At 43.2% G+C, this 26,868-nt stretch overlaps 1 protein-coding gene across 2 annotated transcripts; it reads right to left on the bottom strand.

The window, feature by feature from the left end:
* Nucleotides 1-26,475, bottom strand: LOC131128739 (metal transporter CNNM4-like). 2 transcript variants are annotated; one of them, XM_058071869.1, is made up of 8 exons: nt 25,030-26,475; nt 16,470-16,613; nt 16,234-16,368; nt 14,066-14,235; nt 10,693-10,789; nt 9,271-9,333; nt 5,914-6,092; nt 1-4,959 (listed from the first exon to the last, which is right to left on the bottom strand). In XM_058071869.1, exons 1-8 carry the CDS (start codon nt 26,459-26,461, stop codon nt 4,708-4,710), a joined length of 2,472 nt encoding a protein of 823 aa, XP_057927852.1. In that variant the 5' UTR covers nt 26,462-26,475; the 3' UTR covers nt 1-4,707. The 2 variants fall into 2 exon arrangements, with proteins under 2 accessions (XP_057927852.1, XP_057927853.1); XM_058071870.1 differs by lacking the exon at nt 9,271-9,333.
* Between the last annotated feature and the right edge of the window lie 393 nt (nt 26,476-26,868).

The following is a 26,868-nucleotide window of genomic DNA, read 5'->3' on the forward strand; positions in this document are numbered from 1 at the left end:
TTTGTCATAGAGAAATAGATCTCAAATTTATTAATAATAACATTCATCGTCATCATCAAAACTCATTAAGACAAGAAATTATAAAACACTATTTACACCTTTCATTTGGGGATTTCTCTTTAAGCGCACTGTCGGGAATGAAGGACAACCTTTTTTTGTTTTTTTGAAAGCTCAGCATTCCCACTGTTCCCGGATGACAACAAAAACAACAAGAAAAAAAAACAGAAGATAGTCGCCAACAAACGATCATCATCAACTCTGTTGCTTGTTGGTTTGCTTTCTGAGGTACAAAAACATCGCAGGCACTCGTAACAAAAACCCAGAAAAACCCGGTTTGATTTCATTGAAAGCAAAATTACAGAGAGACAGTGAAGGCAACACAATGATGATTACTTAAAAAAAGAAAAGAACATTTTGAAATGGTGATGAAATCGTCAAGGGTATTTTTTTTTTATTGCAACATAAAAACTTTGGCATATTTGTGGCTTTTTTTTTCGGGTGTAAAGAGGAATACTGCTTTCCTGATTGTTAATAAAGTGCTTCCTTTAATAACCACAAAAGAGGCTATTTTCATATTCCCAGCGGCGAAAATGCAGTTCATGTAGTAAATCTGTGCAGTACTCCGAGTGCGCATGTGTGGTAATTTTAGTGTCCAGCTGAAGCACAAATCTATGACAAATTATTAGAGCAATATTGAAAAAAATATCAGATTTTGAGAATAAAGTCTTTTTCCCCTCAAACGTATGACTTTATTGTAGAAATCTCAGATTATAGCAAAAAGAGTTTTGGTTTGGAATTTAAGGTTTTTTTCTCGTAAATTTGACTTTCTTCTTGTAAATGTGCAAATTTACAATTTTTTCTTGTAAATGAACTTTTTTCTCATAAATTCACGATGTCATTCTCAAAATCTCAGATTCTTATATAAAAAGTAATACTTTTACAACTTTATTTTCAAAATATCAGATTATTATATAAAAGGTTGCGCATGAAGTTGTGAATCGACAAGAAAAAAGACAATAAAGCTGTAAATTTATGAGAAAAACTTTGTACATTCACAACAAATATAGTATTATATTTATGACAAAAAATACCTATATAAGCCCCCCCTTTTCTCGGGCAAATGTATTAAAATTATGTTGTGATTTTCGACAAAAAAGTCATAATTTTATGAGAATGCAGTCGGAAACGTACAAAAATAAGGTCATAAAGTTACAAGAATAAAGTTTTACATTTATGAGAATAAAGTCAAATTGACGAGAAAAAAAAGTTGTAAATTTGGGAGAATATAATCATACATTTTAAAGAATAAAGTCAACTTTTTTTGTTGCAAATTTCCAACTTTATTCTTGAAAATGTACGACGGCTTTGGCAAAATATCAGATAATTTCAATGCTTTGTCGTAACCATTCAACAGACTGAATAAAACTGTACATTTTCAAGAATGAAGTCGTAAATTTCCTAGCATAAATTCATAAATTTACGAGAAATTTACGACAACAAAATCCCAACTTTTCAAGAATAAAGTCGTAAATTTTCTATCATAAATTCATAAATTGATGAGAAATTTACGACAATAAAATCCTACATTTTCAAGAATGAAGTCGTAAATTTCCTGGCATATATTCATAAGTTTACGAGAAATTCACGACAATAAAATCCTAGATTTTCAAGACTTAAGTCGTAAATTGACGTAATATTGCCTTGAGAGATTCCAGGTTAGCCACGTGAGACCTACATTGCTTAAACATTCCAAATAAAACGACAACGTCCTACGACTCTTTGGCAAAGATGTATATACTGGCAAACAGTACTGTGCCAAAGTCACAAAAGTAGTTTTGTGTACGTAGTTGCTTGCTTGCTAGCAGGCTACTTCCTGGTTCACAGACGGACGGGCGGTATCATTACGATTCCATGGGGGCGGGGGGACATAGAAAAACCGGTTATGACTGTAAATAGAGTTTTTACCATCATTAGAGGCCCCTGACATAAAACCTGTTTACAACCTTCTAATTCTGCTTTTTTAACATAATCAGAAACCTCTAGAGGTGAACTAACACTCCCATAGTCTTCCTTGGCCTCTTTTGTTTTTGCGATAATATTAAACGATATGAGCGGTACAGCTGTCTCTCGTTTATGGTGGTTGATTGGTTCCAGGCCATGAGAGGTGAACTTTAATCAATACATGGAATATTTTTGTAGTCACGGCATAGAAAACCTGTTTACGGTCTTTTTAAAACATTATTAGAGCCGTGAAGACATGAAATAACAACCCTATAGTCATCATTACACTCCTTTTACTCTTTAATAGTAGATATAGTCAGAGAAAATAAGACAGACTGAACTCGTACTCCAGCAGGTCCTTGTTATTTTATATGGACAGCATCCATTTAAACTCCTGCTGGTGTGCGTCACAGTAAATGTGTTCCTTCAGGGACCTGAGTGACGAGTCCGGTGCCTGTCTCACCGAGCGGCCAATGTAGAATACTACAGTCTCAATTAGAATGCTTCTTCTGCCCCGTATTGTAGTTCATTTAGGTGGTTAACTTAGCCCATTATGTGCTTTAAAAGTATGCATTTAAAAAAAACAAATAAAAGACGGTAAACTGCGATAGAGCGAGGGGTGACTGTATATTCTATTTCTCCATTTGATGCCAAAGGGAAGGAGAAAAACAGACACCACACTGGGCGCTGCTGTTTTGGTTAGCAACAGAGTGCAAATGGTCTCAGCAGTTCATGTCTAAATGACAGCTTTGGGAGACATGCCAGCATACATGTTAGACCGATGTCCTCGATGTTCCACTATTCTTTGACAGTCAATGACTTGTGACCATCCTAATGACTGGAGACTTGCTAGATGGCGGCCATGTCTTTTTTGACCAATCTTGCTCAAATTTACAGTGGGTGTTTTGCAGAGCTGCGTGAACGGTGTTTAGGGTGCCACCATGTGGTGTACCAGGATGGGGGGGGGGGGGGGGGGGCACCCCACCACAATGTCTCCACCTGAGGACTTTTGCACAGTACTGCATATTCATAGATACTACTGCAATTGTTAATGTACGGTTCATTCAGTCCCTTTGCCACAACAAAGTGATGCTGGAGTCGGCATTAAAATAATAAAACGAGTCATAAAAGAAGTCATTCACAGTAAACTGAAGTGGCGCACCGCTACAACCCTAAAGAATACCACAATGCCCTGTGAGCAGACGTCCAAACAACAAAAAAACCAATACAGCAGCAGCCTTCTTCTGTCGTCAGTGTTTCACCAAAGGAAGCTATTATTATCATCGTTATTCACATGAATATTATTTTTTAGGAATTACAGTTGAAAGCAAAGAAAGAAAGAACAATCTAGTAGTTGACATCATGTTGGTTTTTGGGTTCCGTTCAGACGCTACGGTCAAACCAAAAAACTGGAGTGTCTGCACTTGTCTCACATTTCAACCACCAAAAAAGCCCAAAAAATGAACCTTATATCGCCCTCACTTGTAGACGACCAGGGCCACACCCGAAGGAGAAGAAAAGAACAGAATGTGGCAATACCGCAAGAATAAACGCCACATTTCACCACAAGAAAGGCACTATTTTGATTAAAGAATGCGAACCTAATATCGCAGAGGCGGGGAAAAGTTGGTCCAAGTCCAAATATGAGGAAAATAAACATGGTGCAACTTCACGGAATTAGGCCAAAAGTTGCCATTTTACAAGAATAAAGTAGAAACATTGCAGGAATCGAAATCACAATAAGATGCTCATACGACAAGGAATTACGCTGAAATATTATGGAAACACGGCCCATTGTCATGACGACAAATCAAACGTAATCCACGCCACAATATTGCCAGAATAAATCGTGCAAATAAATGCCAAATATGGAGAATAGTCGTAATTTTAAACATCACAGCGGGGGCAAAGTGAGTGAGTGTGTGCCGCACTGTGGCCGAGTGGTTGGCGTTCCTGTCCAAAGCGGTCCTTTTCAGTGGTGTTATTATAGAATAAATGTCAAATGTTGCGACATGGAAAGGTAACGCAAGGAGCTATTAACTGTATGACGTTGAAACATTGCAGGAAAAAAGTCATCATTATTCACATTGTGAATAATGTTTGTGTCACATTGTGACATTTTCATCTTAATATTACGTCTTTGCTCTTGGAAAACCTTCAGTAGGTATTTGGTATTGCAATATTACCACTAAAATCTTTTCTTTTGTAATCCACCCTAGTGTGGCCCCGTAATCTTTGCAGGAAATAAATAAAGTTTGCGATCCGTTAAAGCGAAGTTTCCCTATTTTGGTTCCTAGCCAAACGCTACATTCATCATCGCACTGATTGTCACCAACAATAAATCTTGACGCAATATCCCATTCTTTTGATTGAAAGAATCGTGGTCGTGTGGATGGGGGGGCGGGGTGTTAAGAGGGGGCGGAGTCTCCCTGAGTCTCGTCGTTCGGGAAAGTGAAGAGGCGGCATGACGTGCAAGAGGGGGAGGTTCTGAGGGGGGCGGGAAGGGGAGGACCTTTGTGGTCCAATCAGAAAAGGGGAACCAACACTAAAACGAAGGCGGGCTTTGTGCACTTTGGCATGTCACACATACGCACACAAACAGACTCCTCCCCTTCCCGACAAACATCCAATCATAGTGCATGCGTGCAAACGTGCGCGGGTCAGGGTGGGGTGGCGGCCGCGGGTGGGGGGGTGGTGCGAGGCACCCTACACGTTGTTGTCCAGCGGGCCGTGGTGGTTGACGCCGTGCGGCGAGTTCTGCTCGTTGAGCAGCAGCAGCAGCGTGGTCTCGTCTGGCCCGTTCTCTGTGGGGGCGGGGTCCGAGCCCAGGTCGGCGAGGGTGTTGTTGGAGGGCATGGTCAGCGCCACGCGGGCCAGCTGGTGGACGCTCTCGGGTGACTGCGGCGTGCTGTCCAGGCGGGACGCCATCAGGCCGTTCTGGTACTGCGAGCGCGTGATCTGAAGACGTGACATGTCAGCGTTACCTCCGCCAAGGCTCATCTTTGGACTAGCCGACAACATTTCTAGTTCTATTTCATACAGAGCAGTGATTCCGCTGGAAAAGTGCTGTTTTTGAAGACTTCATGCAAATGCACTAGTCAAAGCACTCAATTATTTGACAACCTACTGCAGAAAATATAAAAATCTTTTATATGAAATTTGCACTCAGCTGATTTTGAAAACCTACTACAGAAAAAAACATATGACAACAGCACTCTGCTGTTTTTGAGGACTTACTAAAAAAAATGCAAGTCAAAGATCCTCTACATGACAGTAACACTACTGTTTTTGTTTTTAAGGACCTCCAAAAAACAAACAAAATCAAAGAGTCAACCCTGCAGTTTTTGTGGACCTACTGGAAAAAACACTAGCCAAAGATCTTCCAAATGACAGAAGCACTCGCTGTTTTTAAGGAACTACTAAAAAACACGAGTCAAAATGGTCTACATGACAGAAGTGCTGTGCAAGTTTTGAGGACCAACTGACAAAAACAGCAGCCAAAGATATTCTATATAATAGGAGCACTCTGCTGTTTTTGAGGACTTACTGGAAAAAATGCAAGTCAAACATCCTCTACATGACAGTAACACTGCTGTTATTGTTTTTAAGGACCTCCAAAAAACAAACAAAATCAAAGATTCAACCCTGCAGGTTTTGTGGAGATACTGGAAAAAAACACTACCAAAGATCTTCTATATGACAGAAGCACTCACTGTTTTTAAGGACCTACTAAAAAACATGAGTCAGTGCTGTGCAGGTTTTGAGGACCAACTGACAAAAACAGCAGCCAAAGGTATTCTATATAACAGGAGCACTCTGCTGTTTTTGAGACCCCACCATATGATAAGAGTCTCTGCTGTTTTTAAGGACCTACTGCAAAAGACGGCAGTCCCAGTCCCGGCTTTGACGTACCTTGACGTACTGCAGGTCGGTGAGGGCACGCACGTAGAAGTCGGGCGTGTACTGCTGCGAGGGAAGGCTGCAGTTGAGTTGACTGTTGCTGCCGCCCACCGACAGCGACTCGGTGCGGTCGGCGCCGCTCAGCGAGGACGTGCGGTTCAGGCCGCTGATGTGGGACGGTGAGCGGAACTCTGCAGCAGGCGTGCACGCACAAAACAACACAAAGGGTAGAGGTCACATGGGGGGGAAGGGGTGGGGCTGGGTCGGATTTTGGCTTCATATGTGATGAATAAAGACGAGGGGTTGGGAGGTCACGTAATGTGGACGTATGACAACAAGTCAGACAAGTCGTGCTGCTCCTTTCATACAAGTAGCAGTGAAGCAATGGCTGTGAAATGTGACTCAGCGTCAACAAATTTACATTACAACAAACATTTACTCAGAGAAATACATCTCACTGCCGCCTGGTGTGGTCTGTGGTCCCTATTTTTTTTAATCCTGCCCCCATGCAAAAAACCTCAATGAAGGCACACCTTTCAACACACAAAACTTTTTTTTTTTAAATACACTTTAATTTATTTTTAAATATATAAATATTATTATTAAAAATATTTCAAAAATAAATGTACAATAAATAAAAATGTTTGTATATTATGAAATAAAATATTTATTAAATAAAGGTCAATCAAGTTCATTCATTCATTCATTTTCTACCACTTATCCTCACGAGGGTCGCGGAGGTGCTGGAGCCTATCCCAGCTGTCTTGGGGCAAGAGGCGGGGTCCACCCTGGACTGGTGGCCAGCCAATCACAGGGCACATATAGACAAACAACCATTCACACTCACATTCATACCTATGGACAATTTGGAGTGGCCAATTAACCTAGCATGTTTTTGGAATGGGGGAGGAAACCGGAGAAAACCCACGCATGCACGGGGAGAACATGCAAACTCCACACAGAGATGGACGAGGGTGCAATCGAACTCGGGGCTGCTAGCTGTGAGGCCTGCGTGCTAACCACTCGATCACCATGAAGGCTAGTCATAATATTTAATTACAATAAAAACATGTAAATGTAATAACAATACAAGAACATTTTGATGTTGAAATGATATCAAAAGTGACAAGGTTTGCGGTTATTGACAATGATAGAGTATGTACAGTAGATATTTACATAGACTGGAATACTGCTGTTGAAAATATGGCAAACTCAATTAAATCAGTCAAAAAGCTGACATGTCGCTCTTCAGCTGTCAAAAATGCAACAAAAATTTCCACCAGACTTTTCTTTTCTCTGTTATACAATTAGTAAGAAACATTTCTTCACACTTACGCCTGGAGGCCAAGAAGACTTGGGTTCATGACTAACTAACCGTCCAACTCCTGTTTTTTTGGCTTCTGTAACCATGGGCATGCTGATGATGCATCCCAAGAAGCACTCACACTCACATGCTCACCATCACACTCCACACGCAGGCTGTTGTGTTATTACCAGTCAGCGTGAGTCTTCCAGCAGGGGGCTTCAGTGAGTCATAGGAAACGGTTTTACCTGGACACGCCAACTTGAAGGTTAGCCAACTCAAACCAGCCGTCTACATTTACAGTTAGTGGTTAGACTTGTCGGATGGATGTTGAATTCAACCTTTTAACATCCAGTGGGGAACTTTTCAATTTTGTTTCTTTAAGCTGGAAAAAATATGTCTGGAATCAAGTTGACCGACCGAGAAGGAATCCTAGTTTCAGCATTTCTGGCATGTAAAATCCATATGCTAAGATGTTAATCATACGTCCCTGCTTTGTCATATAGATGAAAAAGTGGATTGTTAGTTTCCACTTTGCTACATTTCTCACCCTTTTTTGAATTGCACAAATATTTCAACTTTGGTACATTTTCATTCTGTAATATTCAGCGGCTATGCTAACCTAGCATGATGCTGGTGTTGAACTGTGGGCATAATGTTAGCACTGTAGCTCACACAGCTAGCGAGTTGGAGTGCGTATGTCAAAAGTGGACGCTTCTTAAAGACACACGCTCTGTCTGAGACAAACACTTAAGCTACAGACACCGGAAACAGCGTGTTCCAGGTGGAACTACTAAAAGCACTTTTGTGTCTAGCATCAGAGTCAGGCAAAATTGGTAAAAAAAAAAAAACTACATTTGTTCAATTCCTGCTTTAACACTGTAATGAAAAGTTTCCTACTGGATGCAGATTTGCAACCACCAGGTCAACCTGACACGTTTTCAGCGAGTTAGCATGCTAAAAGCTACCATGAGTGAAATGATGAGGTTTGAGAATGACGATGATTATTCTAATTCATGTAATATGTTGTTGCTACATCATGAAATCAGGAAGGTGAACGTTAGCGTGGATCATTCAGACAATGTGGAGGGAACATGAAAAGAAAAAGAACATGTGAATTTACCGCCATTACGAACCTCGCGCTAGCCAGCGTTTTATCCTTGGTGGCTAACATGACGAGGTGTCTAGGGGGTGGAGCGGTACACAGACACAATAAATCCTATTCCGAATTCTTGTACCAATAAACCTGGATTAAGCTCCCGCGTAGTCACTACGCCATCCCCTTCGACAACGTCTTCACCGGGGATGAGTGTGTGATGTGCAATTCTCTCTTGGAACACTAGGGATGCTAAAATCAATTGAGTGAGCAACTGTGGTGCTCGTCAACTGTTTATTAGCTTCTTAGCTTCCTCAGTAGCGAGCCAACACAGAAACGAAAGGGAAACGGTGAGTGGAGCGGGGACTTTTATTGAAAATGCTGATCCGACATCTGAGGATCAGCATTTGCGATTTGGCAAAGGCATTTGCGAAGGTGTAGGCGTGTACAGTACAATACATCATATACAGTATACATGTTGAAATGAAACTAAATACTTAGATTACTAAGATTTATCAAGCCGACCAATCATAGCCTTTATGGACAGAGTCGCTACGCAGGGATGGTTTGCAAGACGAGGAGCAAAGCCGGCGTGGCGGGAGCCTAATCCAGGCGTCACACCCCGTAGACACATCCAACATTATGTTTGCTAATCTTAATAACGCAGGGTTTCCCAAACTCTGCTCAAGTCAAGACCCCAACTTCACCATGACGAGGTACAGCGTACACATCAAGGTGGAATTTATGACAACAAACACGAATCAACCAGACTGGAGCACACGGCCTGCTGGAGGATGGATACAATACCCGCCAAGGCAGTTTGGCAAACCCTGCTTGGATGTTAACGCCTTCGCCTGTGATGATTGTGTGAGTTCTCTGAACTACAATCAGCATCCAGGACCAGCTACCCCCCCCCCCCCTTCTCTCTCTCCCCGGTGTTATTAAAAGACCCAGACATGCCGGAGTTTACCTGGCAGCTGAGAGAACAGAGAAAACCTCTTAAAGGAGACGAGGCGAGGACGGGGTGCAGCCGCTGAGAGGAGAGAGTGTAAAAAGGTGACCCCCGTGGAACAGGAAGGGCTCGGGTGGGGCGGGGGGACACAAGGTGAGCACATGCAACACAACACTTTGAAGGTGAAAGACATTTGTCCTTATGGGGACACCTTGTGAATATGCGCTATATGATTGTATGTTCAGCGTCTCATACTTTGCACCTGAAGTCCCTGTAAGGAGCGAGGGAAGAAAAGAAGGTAGAGAAGAAGAAGAGTGCTTTTCACTCATAACACAGTAATACTCTCATCACACTGCACCATCTGGTCAAATATGAGTACAGTAATCCCTCGTTTATCACGGTTAATAGCTGCCAGACCCACAGATTAAATATAACATAAAAGTTACGGCATAGACAACCTGATTTTTATGTTTTTATTTATATGTTTTTTAACATTATTCGAGCCCTCATGGCATGAAATAGCACGCCTATGGTCACCTTTTCATTAGTATTAGCCAATATTGTAGATATAATCAGAGAAAATATGAAAGATATGTGGAAATGAATTGTTACATCATCTGTCAGTAACAAGCCAAAAGATCAGTCTATGCCGTCCACAATCCTACGCTGAGGCTGGAATTTCCCAAAAGCACAAGAACCTCAGAGAGCGCAGACCGCCACAGAGTGCCATTGCCCCCCCATTGTGATTTACAGCAGAAATATTAGTCCTACATTAATTGTATCTGCATATTTAGATGCGCATAATAACATACCATTAGAAATTTGATTCATAATGATATCAATATCAGCTCAGTAGTTATTCTGCATTTTCCGTCATGCTGCAGGTTTTGTCCCTTCATTTGTTGTCTTCCTATGATGAAAATTCCAAAAGGTCCCCTATGTCTTCATATTCTGGATCATAGTATCAGGAATTATTCCATTATCAGGATCAGATTTTGAAATTTTGTAGAACTTTTGTAGTGAACTTTTCAAGTTATTTTGAACACAAACAAACAGACAAATGCTGGGCAAATAACTGTTTTTATAGTGGACCCATGATGCTTTTTCCACTTTTCTGACCTAGAAATGTAGTTAGAATATTGTATTCTCGTGTTAAACCATGCCAACGTTTCAGATAACGAGGTTTGCGCATTTGGAAGTGAGCCCTGAAAGAAGTTCGGGATGGTTCTGAACGCTAGATCTCAGAGGACGAGCCGGACTTCCTGATATGGGCGTACAAGCTGTACAAGCTGAGCGTGACCAATCATAGTGGAGTAGGCGTGCCCGGAGGCGGGCCGTGGGTGGGATAAATTCAGACGTTTTGGATATCAAAGAAGTATCATGTATGGAGTATCAGATTGTGGAAAGGAGAGGAGGAATCGGGGAGAGAGGAGGACTCACCCAGCATGGGAGCGCTCAGCGACATGACGCCGTAGTAGGAGAAAGGGCCCGTCTCAAACTTCATGTTCTCGTTGCCGGCCTCCACCTCCACTCGACCCTGATGGAGACACCAGGAAGACAAATGATGTATTTGTTCATGCAATATCTATTATATTACAAATACTATATACATACATTATTTTATACATTTTTATTAACCTGGTTAAAATATTACGTTTATAAAATTATCATGTGGGCCGAGTGGTTAGGGCGCAGGCCACACAGCTCGGGTCCGATTCCACCCTCGGCCATCTCTGTATGGAGTTCGCATGTTCTCCCCGTGCATGTGTGGGTTTTCTCCGGGTACTCCGGTTTCCTCCCCCATTCCAAAAACATGCTAGGTTAATTGGCCACTCCAAATTGTCCATAGGTATGAATGTGAGTGTGAATGGTTGTTTGTCTATATGTGCCCTGTGATTGGCTGTCGACCAGTCCAGGGTGTACCCCGCCTCTCGCCCAAAGACAGCTGGGCTCCAGCACCCAGCAACCCTCGTGAGGATAAGCTGTAGAAAATGAATGAATTAATTTTTTTAAATAAAATGTACATTTAAAAAAAATCACTTAAAATGACAATTATTGAACAAATAGTTAATACGCTGTATTATGACGTTTAATTGATAACTCCTTTTTAGCATCATTTTAGCAATCCAATAAATAACATTATTTATATATATCTTTAAAAAGCTGCCTTGCAATGTTTTTGTAGTTACATTATTCTGGCAGCAGGGGGCAGTGCAGTGCAACAAGAAGAATAACATTTTCTTCCCTGGGAGATTCCTAAATGCTGCAATAGATGTGTGGGTTGGGTGAGGTCAGGGGGCTGTGGATGGGTGGGTGGGGCTTTTGTTGCAGGTGGTGAAGGTTTTAAGGAGGCCTCTGTGTTGTTTGTCTGTACAGTCGGCCCGAATGGGCCCGCTGGAATGTGTGAACTGCAGCAACAACAACACAGGACGGTTAATCCTCCTTGCCCGCATCCCTCCGCTCACAACAGGTGGCAAAATACGGCAAAGCCGCCGCACATGCTAGCGGAATAATTAAGACGGGGGCCTAAAAAAGAAGCGCAGGCTTTAGTGAGACAATTGGCGTTGGGACCGTGACTTGAAAGGACAGAAACGTCACCTTGTCCACTCCAATCCTGTAGGTGGTGGTAATGAGCACTGTAAAGTGCTTACAACACTATTTTGTTTTATTTTTGTTAAGGCCCTCTTGGCCCCAAAGCAAATGTATTGTAACAGCAAAAAGTACAAATAAACCGTCAAAAAAAATATATATATATAAAAATAACGGCTCAATTAAAATGACTTAAATAAAATGTAAATAATCAAATTAAATTACTGAAATAAAAAGTACACATATATATATACGTATATACATATATATATATACATATATATATACGTATATACATATATATATATATATACATATATATATACGTATATATTTCCCCACTGAGGGACGAATAAAGGCATATCTTAATCTTAATCTTAATACATATATATATATATATATATATATATATATATATATAAGTATATATAAATGACTTAAATACGTGGAAATATAAAAAAATCTAAACTTTTCACTACTGGAAAAATGCACACAAACACACATTCATTGTATCAGCAGTGTCATGTGTATTTCCCACACAAAAGAATGACTCCCACACCTCACATCACTGGAGGTGTCCAAAAGGTTGTCTCTATTGCCGTGTTGTGTTCAAGCCTCTTCCTGTTTCCCAAAATGCACACTTGCACATGCACACCCCTCAATTCAGCAAACTTCTAACACAATACAGATGAATATGTATTCATTCAAGACCCGTGACTGCCGCCCCCAGCCCCTAAATCTGTTCCCCGGGAGGGGCCGCAGCTGTGTAGTACAGTAAACCTCGGATATATCGGATTCAATTGTTCCCACTGGTTTTGTCCGATATAAGCGAAATCCGTTATATGCGTATACCGGAAAATGTCCGTTTTACGCATATATCGGATTTATATCCGGTATATGCGTAAATCGGATTTTATCCGTTATAAAAAGGCACTTCCTTGACTATGTTTCCAATGTACCTGGACGCGCAGGCAACGCTGCAAACGCTGCAAATGACGTCGTATAGCGGCCTGTCACGGTTCGGCGAATCGGAGCGCCATGATGCGGCCATCCAATATATGCGAGGGAAATTTAATGGAAATGCATTGGAACGGGACTGGAGATTTCCGGGACGGAGAAATCCGTTATAAAAAATCCGATATATGCAATGAATTTTTATTGGAAATGCATTACAGAAAAATCGGTTCTTTTTTATCCGTCCGTTGTGAGCAAATTTCCGATATATCCGAGTCCGATATATCCGAGGTTTACTGTACCTCGTATGCCCTCTCCACTTACACTTAATGGTGTGTTTTCTTCTATGCTGATGCTGAAGATGACTTTATTTTACCTGCACTTCAAATACAGCGGAACTAATGTGGGAAGTTAAACAGTATACTGTATAGTTCTTTCTTGCACCTGATTACTGTGGGGCCACATGTTCCGGTTTCAAATGAAGGCATCATATGCGAACCAACAATAGTCTGGGCTTTTGAAGTGAAATATGAAAAAAAAGGGCATAAAATGAGAAATCAGATCATATCGGTTGTTCTGGTGTGCAAGTGAGATGTCAACAAGGTTTATTATATTATATATTAGTCAGTGGTTTATGCCTCATTATTGATGATTTTTTAATTGTAATGCATTTATTTTTAAAATTACATTTAAATGAAAAATATTTGATGTGAAAATTTAGTAATGCGTGGTATTATTATTGTTTTATTTTATAGTATACATATAATATAATAATATGATTATAGAATCTAATTGTATGATATGATTATAATATAATTTATGGCTACAATAATAACAGGCTACAACAGCTAAAACTCAACTCAACACCTCCTGTCCTCCACACATCAGTCCGCCCTCTGCTAAGGTCCCTTAGGGAACACAATTACTGTTTCTTACTCTTATAGCGTCTACTACATTGGGTAATACGAGTGTAAAGCCATTTAAAGCCGCCATTGCAAATACACGGATGAGACAATAGCCACCTCTGTCCAGAAAAGACAACAAGGAACTGCTAATGTGTGAGCTCATGTTATGTTAAGGGTGTTATTTCATGTCTAGAGGGCTCTAATAAGGTTAAAACTGTGCTAGAAAGATCAGAAAATGATTTTTTCTTATGCCGTAATTACAAAGTATTCAATTTATTAATATTCAATTCTTATTTTGCCAAAATTGACTGAAGAAGAAACGAAGTCGTGTTTAACACATCAAAACAGCCGCCAACAGCGCTTACCTGCAAGATGAGGATGAAGTAGTCCACCGGCTTGCCCCTTTGGTAGATGTAGTGATGTGGTGAGCGCTTTTCATTCTCGTTGAACTTGATTTCCTGGATCACGTCAGGATGGCGGAGGATTCGCAGCAGGACTTTGTCGGAGATCTGTGTCGGGTTGAAGAGGGTCACCTCTACAAAAGAATCGAAAGAGAAAACAAAAGGCGGCTTAGAATATAACGTATTAAGGCACTGTTTCACTTTTGTTTTCAAATACTTCTTCCTGAAAAACATTCATGGTCTTGTACATGCACCCTATCCTTCTCCAGGAAAAGGTCTGATGCTTTGTTGTAGAAGTCTGATCACCGTCTGGTGAGCTTGGCTATATAAGTCATAATGATGAAAATTGACCCGAAAGCATTAAAATAAAAATCTTGTGTGCATTTGACTTGAAAGGAGAGAAGTGACAACCACCTTCCAGCTCAGCCCCTGAGCCCCTGTTAACAATCTACATTCGTTGGATTTACATTATTTTCTATGTGAACATTTGCTTTGGTTAGAGCCCGTTTTGGTTTGAGTCAGACCTTCGGGGGTGGATTAACAATGTTAACCAAGGCACTAATGTAAATCATATTCTGCTTTATTGATCATAATTATCTTAAAACCCCGTGCTAGCATGTTTAAGGCTGCATCCACACTGCTATTTTGGTCACGGGACCAAAGGCTGTGCAGTGGAAAAACCCCATAAGCATAGCATAAGGCACAGACATGTTTGGGCAGCCCTTGTACGTATTATGGTGACCAACTATTTCAAACCATGATGCCGCATTCTGTGTTGAATACACAAAAATGCACATTGCAAACATAAAAAAAACTATATTATATTCATACAAACCATAACCTCCCAAACATGTGACCGTTGCCACACATAATGACTAACTTATCTAACGCAAACACGGCTCAAGGCAGCAGAACAACGGGCAATAGGGCAGGGCTACGAGTGCCTTGGACCACACCCATGCTGCCAACAAAGAACCTGTCCGCCCTTCAAACACAACTGTGTGCTTGTGTGTGTACGTGTGAGACCAGCCAAGGAATCCATCACCTTTACAAGGCAAACACGCGTCTTTCATTTGGGTTTACTTATTAAATCACAGGCTCGGCCAGTGGAGCCGCTTTTCAACTTTTCTGCTCCCGCCAGCCCTTGTCTGGTGCTTCTTTTGTTGCTGTTTTAAGGTACGATACCGGGCCAAAAGAGTAACACAACAAATTGTGGAATAAATAGAAAACGGCGTCAGCCAGGCGTGCCCAGACGTGCTTTGATGCCAGGACGGAGAACGCTGCGTCACGTGCTCAGACAGGCAGATTGACATGTTCATCCGAAATAGATTTTGCAGGTCAATATACTTGGTTGTTACTCGGTGGGGCGCAGACCTCCGCCAAGGCCTGACAATCCAAATTTGGGTCGGCACACACGGTACTCCAGTATATCGACCATTGTTACATCACAGTACACCCCAGTTTAACAAGAAGACGTGCTTGCTCCATCCCACACCTTTTCCCAGTGTCTTGGCAATGTACTGATACTTTGTTCCTGTTTAACATGTTACCATTTTCTAACAGGATGAGAAAACTAGAGCACAGAGTACTAAACAAAAGATAAAAAGATTGGAAAAAAATAATTGAAATAATTTCAATTTTCATCAATAATTAAGTAATCAAATATATTTTGAAAATACAAAAAACTTAAATAATTGGATTTGTATACTTAATTATATATAGTATATTATTTAACAATAATTAAATACATTGAAAGAGTTAAATAGAACATCTATAGAATAATGAAACGACCCTATGTCTGTGAATGCAACTCGCGTTCCCGTTATCCGCTTGCTAAGCAGACGTGAGGTGAATATCGAGTTTCTGGGTGACTTTTCTCAAGCTCGAAAAAGGACATAGAGTGCAGACTTACGACACAACACACAGCTGCAGATAACTGCTGGAGAAGAGCACGCCATCAAAGAGAGAGCTCACGTTGTGTTCAAAACAGCCACTTCAAATATAAGCCAGTTGAAAAATTCCCGCATTTTGGGTCACCACCCGTCATTGATGGATGACGGTAAAACATGTTCTTTCAGTATTAGTTATATGGCGTGGAATATAGTAATACACGTGAACACTGCATCACCCACCTGTAGCCAGGAAGCGATGGGCGGCCAGCAGCAGCTGAGGGGAGACCTTGACTTTGGATTCGCTCTCGTGCTTGAAGGCCGAGAAGTCCCTCTTGTTCTTGTTGGGGGCCACCTTCTTCCTCGTGCGGTTGTCAGCTGAGCAGCGGAGACAGTGATGGACAAATGTCAGCGCCATTGCAACGCTCACCATTGCTACACGTGCACAGTCTGAAGAGGAATGAGGATAAAACGCTCACTGTATTGGTCCGATTCATCCAGAATCTCTGATTTGATGATCTCCTCGATCACGTCCTCCAGGGTGACCAAGCCCAGCACCTCGTAGAAAGGATCCCCCTCGCCCTCGTTGTTCACCTTCTGCACGATGGCCAGGTGGGACTTCCCTAAGTCGGAAAAAAACACACAAATGCGATGAACTGAATACTGCACCTCTGTGTCTGTAGGCAACCTCCTGATGTAGTTGTTTTTATCAAGGTGGCAGTAGCTGCGGTTCATTCAGCAGCTTTGCCTACCTCTGCATGCGCTTGAAAATGTTACTCAGCTGTTGGTGTCATGGGTGCGACTCCTTACCGCTATTACAAATTGGTTCGTTTGCTGCTGTCTTGCAAAGTAAATAAATGACATAAATCTGGTCAAAGAACGTTTGGTTCTCCTTTCCACTTTCTCATGCACTCCAAATCATTACTAATGTTACCAATGAATGTGTCATACACACTGTAAATAATGCGTTAGACCAAAACGGAACGGAACTCAGACCACCCGTATTGGACCGGATTGTGGTACGACCAGGTGATCAAACCCACAACCTTCCAAGGGTCTGAGCGCCTGGTGGCTGATGTGTGTGTTGTTTGACTGCATTGAATTGCGGCCATTAAAATGAGATGTATTATTCATGTGAGAACTTTGAAGTGGTAAATTGCTTGGGTTGTCGTTCCTGTAAAACATAGCCCAGACATGGACGATGCAGCGTATCGATGGCGGTCTCCCACGTGCCGGTCTGACAATAAGCTATCAGGGCTTTCGCCACACAGACGGTTAATGTGTACACTCTGTCCTTCCATACAGCCGGGGCGGGTTCAGACTTTGACCACCTAGGATACAGGGCTAGGACACAAGCGTGTACACTAAACACACACATGCTGTATATCCTGCTCATGCCCTCCACAGATGGTCTGAATTATTAATAACCAGCACTCCCAGCAAGTCTGCCACTCAAATCATTAGGCACACCTGCACAACATAATGAGATGGCATACAAGAGGTGGTGTCCCTCGCTGCAACTTTATTCATAACAAAAGGTCAAAGGAGAAATGGAATCGCACTTACAGGATAAATGCACCGATTTCGCAGTTCTGAACCCTGGTGTGCATCACACAAGCGTACCGAGACCCACCATAGCAAGTCCTAATTAGGATTTTTAAACATTTCTAAAAGAAAGTTGAAATCGTTGAAAAAAGCAAAATTATATATTTTTATGAGAATAAGAATAAAAATGAGGTTGTGGGGAAGTTAAAATATTATGGAAATAAACAATTATGATTTTAAAAACGATAGAAAAAAGTTGAAACAGCTGTAATTTTATGAGAATAAAGTCAAAATATCCAGAGAAAAGGTGAGATGTGAACAAAGTCAATCTTAAGAAAACAAACTTGTAATATTATGAGAAAAAAAATAATGTCATTTTAGTAGCATAGAGTTGAAACATTAAAAAAAGACATATTTTGTAGTTGAGAACCAAATAAAACAAAATAAAGTCATAATGTTGTACAATTAGGTTGGTGTAAAAGTTTTAATATTAATTATATAATGTGTAATATGAGGAAAAATCATCATCAGTCATTTTAGCAACATACATTCTCTATATTGCTTAATCCTCATTAGGGTCGTGGTGGAATGCTGGAGCCTACCCCAGCATACGAAGCTCATCAGTTGAAATATTATATATATATAATAAAATATTATATCACTCACACAGCCCATGTGAGCGACGCCTAGAGGAAGCCCAAAATGCCGGCAGGAATTTTGCACGACGAGCTAGCACTGCTCGGCAAACTGCATCGGAGCAAAATCACAGGTGAAGTTTGCGTTGTGTCTCGTTTTAGAACGAAAAATTTTGTGCATTGAAAAAATGGAGAAGGTCAGATGAAGGTTTCACCCGAAAGCCAATGATGCCTAACATTTTGTAAGTAATGTCTGTATATTCAAAAAGAATAATTCTTGACATAAATGGGGGCCTTAATCCCGAGCCAAGTGACGTTGAAGAGATTCCATCAGAGGTCACATCGATGACGACGGGTCTAAGTCAACACGGAAGGAACGCTATTCATTAGTCACAGCGGACCACTGTAGCAACCAAAATAGAGACACTGTGTCATGGAAAAGGCTCTCTGTGTGTGTGTGTGTCTTCCCCCTGTGGTGTTCAGTCAATATTTCAGAGGAAGTGGGACCCCTGGGGGGGCAAACTCACCCAAAGTTACCAGAGAGTCACTTGAGCTTCTAGTGTCTAAGTCTGAGTCGCGTCAGCTGAGTCCACAAATAAAAGCCAAAGTCACCCTGCTACTGCTGCTCCTGATGCGCCGGCTCACTTTCTGGCAAGAAGTGACTGAGCGTCAAAACACCAGACGAGGCGTCGCACGCAGCTGTTCCTCACACAGCTGGCAATGTCACCCGACATGACAGCGAGGGTTCGGGGGTCAGCTGGCGGCGGGCTGATACGCGGGGCGTTTATTTGGGAGAGTCGGGGCTGAGGTGACAGCGGGCACCGAGGGCTCGTCACACATGCCGGACTATTTGAAGCTTTGAGCGAAGCGCCGGGCAGCGCTTTGAACAAAAGTGACTTTGATTGCTTTCTGCCTTTTCCAGGAAATAAAACTCAGAAAATTTTATTTTCTTTGCTTTTTATTGCTGCCTCAGTAATACCAAACCAATGCTGATAGAAGCTCAAATCTTATCAATATCCTCTCACAACTACTTGTGGCAAAAAGGAACAGGCTCCAAATTCCAGACTCAGATCACAACCACACCAATTTTCATCAATATCAATTTGCACTTCCAAAAGAAAAGATGTGGCTCAAAATTCCGGATCATCAATCACTCGTGTGCAAAGCTGTGCACCAAATTTCACTGATATCCACACATTTGGCAATAAACCTGTGTTGCAGAATCGATTGGGTTCCAAACTCCACACGCAGATCAGGATCCATAAGATACTCAAGCTGGACACCGAATTTCAATGCAGTTCAGCTTGCAATCAGATCACAATCAGAAGTCAATCCAATACCGATCCATCATATCAAAGTTCATATCAAACTCAATTCACCGACAAATTTTGGAGTTTGAAATCTAATTTGACCCTGAAAATCCAAATGAAAATGATTGTCCACCAACGTCTTGCTGATAAAAAACAATTAAGGTGCGTGGAAGTAACATGTGGAAACCTGTTAATAAATGAAAGTATTTAATGAGTGGTTAAAGACGTAATGATAGCAACTACGCTAATGTTGGCAAAAGATACGATCCACGCACTTGGCCATAAAACCAAACAGGAAATGTGAAGCAGCACGTTGAGGCGACAGGTTACATGGAAGTACGACCACCCTACTTGAGATTGACATTAGCAGCAATGAATGATGGTGAGGCAGTAGGCAAGGCGACCTTGCCATCTGGTTCTGTGCCCTCTGGCTCTCCCGTCACCAGAAAGCCAGCCGACCTGTTTGTTGACACGGAAAACACCGGGCGACAAAGCAACCGGGGCAGGGCGATGAGTCCGTATGGGAAGGGCGACATTCCTTCCCCATACGGACTCACATACCAGGCACACACACACACACACACAGGCATCACTGACCACAAGCTCCTACCAAGCGGGGGGATGACGCCACAAAATAAGTGCACACAAAGAATAGCTGCGCGTGACGAGCCGACCTCTTCCAACTTGTTTTTCCAGCTTTAGCGGGACCTTTGTGAGTGCGACTAATCCCACACGTTAGCTTAGCAGCACCACCGAGAGTCGTTTTTAAAACTTGAGTCCGGGTCAAATGATGAGAAATGCCTCTGCAAACCAAACCACAAAGAGTAGAATCAAATAAATCACTGCCACCCTGGACTGCAAATTCATTTCCTGATCTGTTGACTTTGTCTTGTCTTATTGGTGACCTTCATCAAACCTCATGCTGCTGTTTTTCTTTAAACATCAAATTGAAAAAAATTACATTCATTCATTCATTCATTTTCTACTGCTTATCCTCACAAGGGTCGCAGGCGGGGTGCACCCTAGACTAGTCACCAGCCAATCACAGGGCACATATAGACAAACAACCATTCACTCTCACATTCATACCTATGGACACCAATGAAGCTAACATGTTTTTGGAACGGGGGAGGAGAAAACCCGGACAAAACCGCACACATGCACGGGGAGAACATGCAAACTCCACACAGAGATGGCCGAGAATTAAGCCCAAAATTAACATTATTATGTTATTTTTAATAATAATAATAATAATTACTACTACTAGCCTTATTTTATTTATAGTATTTATACAACAGGCCAGGTGTTGACAGTGTTCAATAACAGCAGGCCTTCTTTTCACAGTTTCTCAACATAAGCAGGCGTGCGGGTTTTGACTTTGTGGATTACTTTGGACTCTTTCAATTATGGACGGTGGCAGCAACTGCATGCAACTGGCGAGGAGCAATCACACGTTTGCGTGTTCGTCCTATCCACCTCCCCAACCCTGTAAACCTGGGGAAGGGGTGTCCATAGTACAGCCTGAGGGCTGTTTACATCTGTAGTTTTTTTTCCTCCATTGGCCCTCAGCATATTGTAAAAAATAAAATCTATCTCTGCGTCTGCGACTAATGCAGATGAATGATTTATGGCCTTTTACTCGGAAGTGACAAGGCTGACATAAAGACAAACACTTGGCAGCCACCGAGTTTAGCACATCAACATGTTGAGTCCTCGAAAGGCACAACAACAAAAAGGCATCAAACGTGGCTGGCGGCGGCAGGCTGGCAGACACGCCCACTTTCCAAAAGCAGGAGTTGAGTTACAGGTGTGGCCTGACGTGATGTCATCTCTCTAGGGTTGGATAATCTTTGACTTTCAAAAAAGACTCTGGTGATGGGTGGCTGATACCCCAAACTGTCAAAGCTTAGTATAGTCGATACCATGAAGGATGCTGATACTTTACCAAAGCAACAGGGATGGGAAATACATTATTCACTACAAAAAGGTACACGTGTTCCTCATCACACAAGCACATTCATTGATTATAAACGTCATAATTACAGCACAGAATATGACATATAAACATGCTTTTTAACATTATTAAAGCCCTGTAGACATGAAATAACACCCCTATTAGTCATTGTTCACACCACATAGCAACTATTATACCGCAGAGACTCGAGACAGCCGCTAGCTCGCGAGCAAACCAGTTAGCCTTGAATAAGCGGTAGAAAATGAATGAATGAATGAATAAACGTAAAAAGCCCAAAACTTACCACGAGATGGGAGGAGAACTTATTTCCATCATGTCAGACTTGCCATGGCTGATTTCATGCAGTGTTCAGGTAATGTAGTGTAAGGTAATGTCATTGCTGCCACCTAGGAACCAGAATATTGCATATAACATATAGCGAGGGAGCGATAATCAAGCCGCAATATTGCGAGGGACGACTGTGTACCTTGAAAAGTGTCAAAATGTCCATACTGGAATACGAGAAGTGAAACCTTGGTATATTGGTTATTTTTGATATGGACCCCCCAGTACACAGGAGGAGTAAATAGAGTCAAGAAGATGACGACATAGCTTCGTGGTGTGCTGGAGTGGGCTGGCGGGGGCGGGGTACAAAGGTCAGAGCGGTCAAGGTGTTAGGGAACGATTGAAAAGAAAAAGGAGAAAAAGGCCACACCGACGACACGCGCACACACACTTTATGTGTTATTTGAACTAAGCTAGTTGGAATGCAATTGTTTGCTAGGTTTGTTGATTTATCATGCAAAGATATCAGATGATCATAAAATAGTAGGTTTATGTAATGTAATATCATTTATGCAAAGCACAGCAGCAGTGTTTTATCAGCTGGGTCTACTTGGTTACGGCAGTCAACAAACATGCAGGAGACAAAAATAGTGGCGGAGGAACAAAGCAAAAGACCACACAATCTCACACACACACTTGTCTTTGTCGCTACATGGGCAGGGGGTGAAATGCAAAGGATCATAAAATAAAGTCCAGCACCTGAGGGGGAGATCATGTGACAGTCAGCACTGCAGCCATGAGGCCTCCATTGTGTGTTTTTACAAATGACACCCGCTGACTTCCAAGACCTTTAATAACAAACAAAGGCTGCTACTGCTGGGCCTGTTTTATATTTCATGACCTATTATGACTGATTTTAATTTATGTCAACTTTGTAGAGGATCTTTGACCAGTGTTTTTGTAGTAGGTCCTTAAAAACAGCACAGAGCTCCTGTCATATAGACAATCTTTGACTCGCCAATAATAGTGAATAGTGAAGGGACAATTCTGGCCCCCAGAATAATGAAGTTGACAATCCCTGCTTTGGTCACTGAGCAGCATCATCATCATGAGTTGAGAGGTTGAAGTTGTCGGCCGTTGAGATTCGGAGGTTTCATGACATTTTGTCTGTTGCTTCAGTTTGCTGCATCTCCAGCTGCGGCTTCCTGCGAGGGTCATGAACATTTCATGGCATCTAATGAGGTGTCGTCATCCCAAAAAGGTCAGCGCCCTGGGAGAGACCCTTCCTCGTAATACAGCACACCAGCAAAAACCTTTTGTGTTGCGCGCCGTCGCCACGGTAACCGATGGCGAGCAGCAAGGGAGTGGAACTCGAGACGCAAGCAGGGAGTCGGGGGGACGAGAGGTGAGGCCTGTCAATCACGCAGCGGGCGTCACCTTAAACCTCCAACAACAAGGGAATGGAAAAACACCCAGTTCCCAAAACCCAGCAAAGCTAAGGAACCGACAGTGCTAGAGTAGTCAGTGTTCAGCTTGTATGGCAGTGTGTATGTAATATCCACTGAAAACGAGTCAACAGTCCAGCATGGTGGTGCTAGCATTCGGGTCTGGGTGCTGCATGAGTGCTGCCGGCACTGGGGGAACCATGAATGGAGCTGATGGATGCTACACGCCTTACACCCCTCCACCTTCCTTCTGCTTGAGGATACCGCGTGGGTGCTCAATTGGCTTCAAGTCTGGAGGAGACCTCGCCATCACGCTCAGCTTCCACAGTAAGGTTCTCGATCACCTTGGAGGTGTGTTTGAGCTCCTTTCCATGTTAGAAAACTGCCATGAAGTGAGAAAATCAGGCCCTGCTTCACATGGTCACAGTACATGCTTTTCCCTCAATGAACCGCAGCTCCTCCAGTGCCTGCAGCACTCCTGCGCTCTACCACCACAATGCTTGACTGTATTATCACTATTATAACACTGTTATCTTGCTACTCGCTGTGTTGCCGCGTATTTAGACAATAATGGTTGTCTGCTGACTGCAGTCCAGGTTGTACACGGACTACTTTAATGTACATCCATGTTTACCAGGTAAGCTAAATGTTTGCTGAATGCGGGATACTGTATAACAGCATGTTGTAAGTTGCTTGAGCTTCTCTTACTCATAATAAAAAAATGGGTATCAAATCATGACTGAAGCTGTGTATGACTGAATGTCTGTTGGCCCGGCGCCACCTCGCACACATCCCCACCGCCGCCAACAGCCACCGCTGCGACACACGACAGGAAGGGACTCCATGGACAGACTCCTATGACACACGTGCACACAAGGAAGCCTGCGACATTTGAAGTGAGAGGTGACGAAAGCTCACCCAGCAAGGCTGTATATGTGTGCACGCTTTGACCTCGAGACAAGGAAGTGCATGTGTGTGTGTGTGTGTGTGCATGTGTGTGGGGCACGTGGCAGAAGTGAAAAAAGGAAGTGTTATGACAGTGACACCAACATGACTTTTTAGCAAACGGGCCTGATTTTCTTTGTGGTCTCACAAACTGAGCAATTTGTTGGTGTCTTTAAAATCAAAACAATAACAAAGATATTTGAAATTGCATATTGTTTGAAAAATTAGTAGCGCATGGCCATTTACATCTGCAAACAGTAGCGCTCACAAGAAACAAACACTGGAGACCGCCGTTTTACGTTTTGTTTAAAGCGAACACTAAATGAGCAAAAATGACATTTATGGTTCCTGGCGCTCTGCCTCATTTCTGTAAGTGACGTAATGAGGATAATAACAAAAGCAGAGTAAACAAACGTTTATCGGTTGTATATTTTTCATCAAACTCGTGGTCATGCCAAAATGTTGTGTTGCTGCTGGATGTTCACAGCATCCGAGTGACACTGGAAGCTGTGACTTACCCCCGACCTTGTCATGTGACATCAGCTCTGGTCGTATTTCGGTAATGAGGAGTTGCTGGGCCATTGTGTTACACGAATGTAAACAATGTGGAACACATACACATTCAATATCTGGTAAACTCCGTCTCGTATCCCGCCATGTTTGCTTACCCGAGCGATAGTACTCCGGGGCCGTCACTTCCGGAAATTAAGCTGAACAGCCAGAGCTAGCTCATCATGCGTGGGTGGCGCCATGAACGATAAACCTTATTTTCTATTATTTACAATGAACAATGAACTTCATTGCCTTTGTGAAGCCGGTGCTTCTCACCTGGTTGTGTACCTAATGAGGTGGTCGGTAAACATCTGAGAGGTCAAAGTTCACAACGTACAAGGAACATAGAAGATGTGTTTGCCACCAACCTTTCTTGAACTCCTCCAGCATGGAGTCCAGCTTGGTGTCGTGGAAGACAAAGTGCACCGGGTGGTTGTAGAACTTGGTGATGGTCTTCAGTGTGGTGCAGTCATCCGGGTCGACGAAGGCCAGGTCCTTAACAAAGAGGATGTCCACGATGTTGGAGCGTTCGCCCTCGTACACGGGGATCCTGGTGTAGCCGCTCTCCATGATCTCGGACATGGTGTTGAAGTCCAGCACAGCGTCGCTGTGGATCATGAAGCAGTTGCTGAGCGCCGTCATCACGTCCTCCACAGTCTTGGTCCGGAGCTCCAGGGCGCCCTGGATCATGTTGAGCTCCTCCTTCACCAGGTCGTTGTAGGGCTCCGTGACCTTTAGCATCTCCACCAGCTTCTCCCGGTTGTACACGGTGCCGATCTCCTGCCCCAGGACGCAGTCCAGGATCTTGCTGATGGGCCAGGAGAGCGGGAAGGTGAGGAGCATGAAGAGCTTGGTGACCAGGATGGTGTTGGCGCCCACGGCCAGGCCGTGCCGAGAGCACAGCGCCTGGGGCACGATCTCTCCAAAGATGACGATGCCCACGGTGGAGGCGATCACGGCGCCCACCCCGGACTTGGTGAGGTCATCCAAGAGGATGGTGAGGGTGGTGTTGACCAGGACGTTGCCCAGCAGCAGTGAGCACAGCAGGTAGTTGCCCTTCCGCCGGATGGGCTCTATCTTGCGAGCGTACTTCTTCTCCTTCTCTGTGCCACAGCTCTGCACAATGCGCAGTTCCATGGGGTCCAGCGCCATGAGACCCAGGTTGAGTCCGCTGAACATGCCGGACAGCACCAGCAGGAAGGAGATGAGAATGACCTGCAGCCAGATGGGCAGTAAGGACTTCTTCACCTCCACCACTCGTACTCGGCCGTCCTGGTCGTCCAGTAGGGACCAGGTCTCCAGCGGGCCAAGAGGGTCACGGACGCACAGAGCGAACACCTTGACCACCTCACTTTTGCGGAGCTGCTTGACGACGACGTTCAGCAACCCGCTGGTGTTGTGATTACTCACGCTCATGGAGCCCTTCACGACCAGGTCTTTGGTGTCCTCGTGACAAGTCCGGTTCGGCACCACGATGGCGCCATAGTCGTCGTCCTCCTGGTAACCGGAGTAAAGTTCCGTGAACCTGATGAGCGCCGAGCTGTTGGGGAACAAGTGGAGCCCATAGAACCTGAAGAGGATGTCGCTGCCCTCGGTCACCTGGATAATCCCCCGTTGGGTCGTCTCGGCCGGCGTGTCGCTCCTCTCCAGCCTCATGCCGAGTATCCGCGTTGCTGCCCGCGGCTCCGTGAGCGCCGGCTGGGCCCTTCCGCTCGCCATAAGGCAGCAAAAGAGCAGTAAAGTTCTCATGAAGCCGCGTCCACTCCACTCCGTCGCCATGTTTGTTTCGCTCTCTGTCATCGAAAGGAACTGACGTCACCTCACGCTCGCGCACTAACCCGCCCCTTTCATTTACATATTCCTGACACGGCCAATTGGCTGTTGAGACGTCACATGACAATCCTGCCCCCTTAAAGTTGTTTTCAAATCGAACCTGAGTGGTGCCTTCAGGGACGCGGTGTTCCTTAAATTGCAATACCTTGTAACTTTACGAGAATTAATTGTATTAGCAAAAACAATTCCATTATACACAAACGTATAAGGCTTATTTAAGAAGTGCGATTTTACGTCACGTTTTGCTGTTACATTGAGTGCGTTCTTTCTGATAGCTCTTTCTGAAACAGATAAGGCAACTTGTAAGCAGCAGGAATGTTGGGAGTACCACATATTTACGTTTTTGCGGTAATGTGCACCCTTTGTAAAAGCAA

The sequence above is a fragment of the Doryrhamphus excisus genome, chromosome 4, assembly GCF_030265055.1.
Source record: "Doryrhamphus excisus isolate RoL2022-K1 chromosome 4, RoL_Dexc_1.0, whole genome shotgun sequence".
Classification (NCBI taxonomy): domain Eukaryota; kingdom Metazoa; phylum Chordata; class Actinopteri; order Syngnathiformes; family Syngnathidae; genus Doryrhamphus; species Doryrhamphus excisus.

Excerpts from the sequence above, each read along its gene's own strand:
- LOC131128739 (XM_058071869.1), bottom strand. The coding sequence starts at position 26,461 with ATGACAGAGAGCGAAACAAACATGGCGACGGAGTGGAGTGGACGCGGC. Across the intron at positions 16,369-16,469 it reads GGATGAATCGGACCAATACA|CTGACAACCGCACGAGGAAG; the intron begins GTGAGCGTTTTA and ends TCCGCTGCTCAG. Across the intron at positions 4,960-5,913 it reads CCGACCTGCAGTACGTCAAG|ATCACGCGCTCGCAGTACCA; the intron begins GTACGTCAAAGC and ends TCACGTCTTCAG.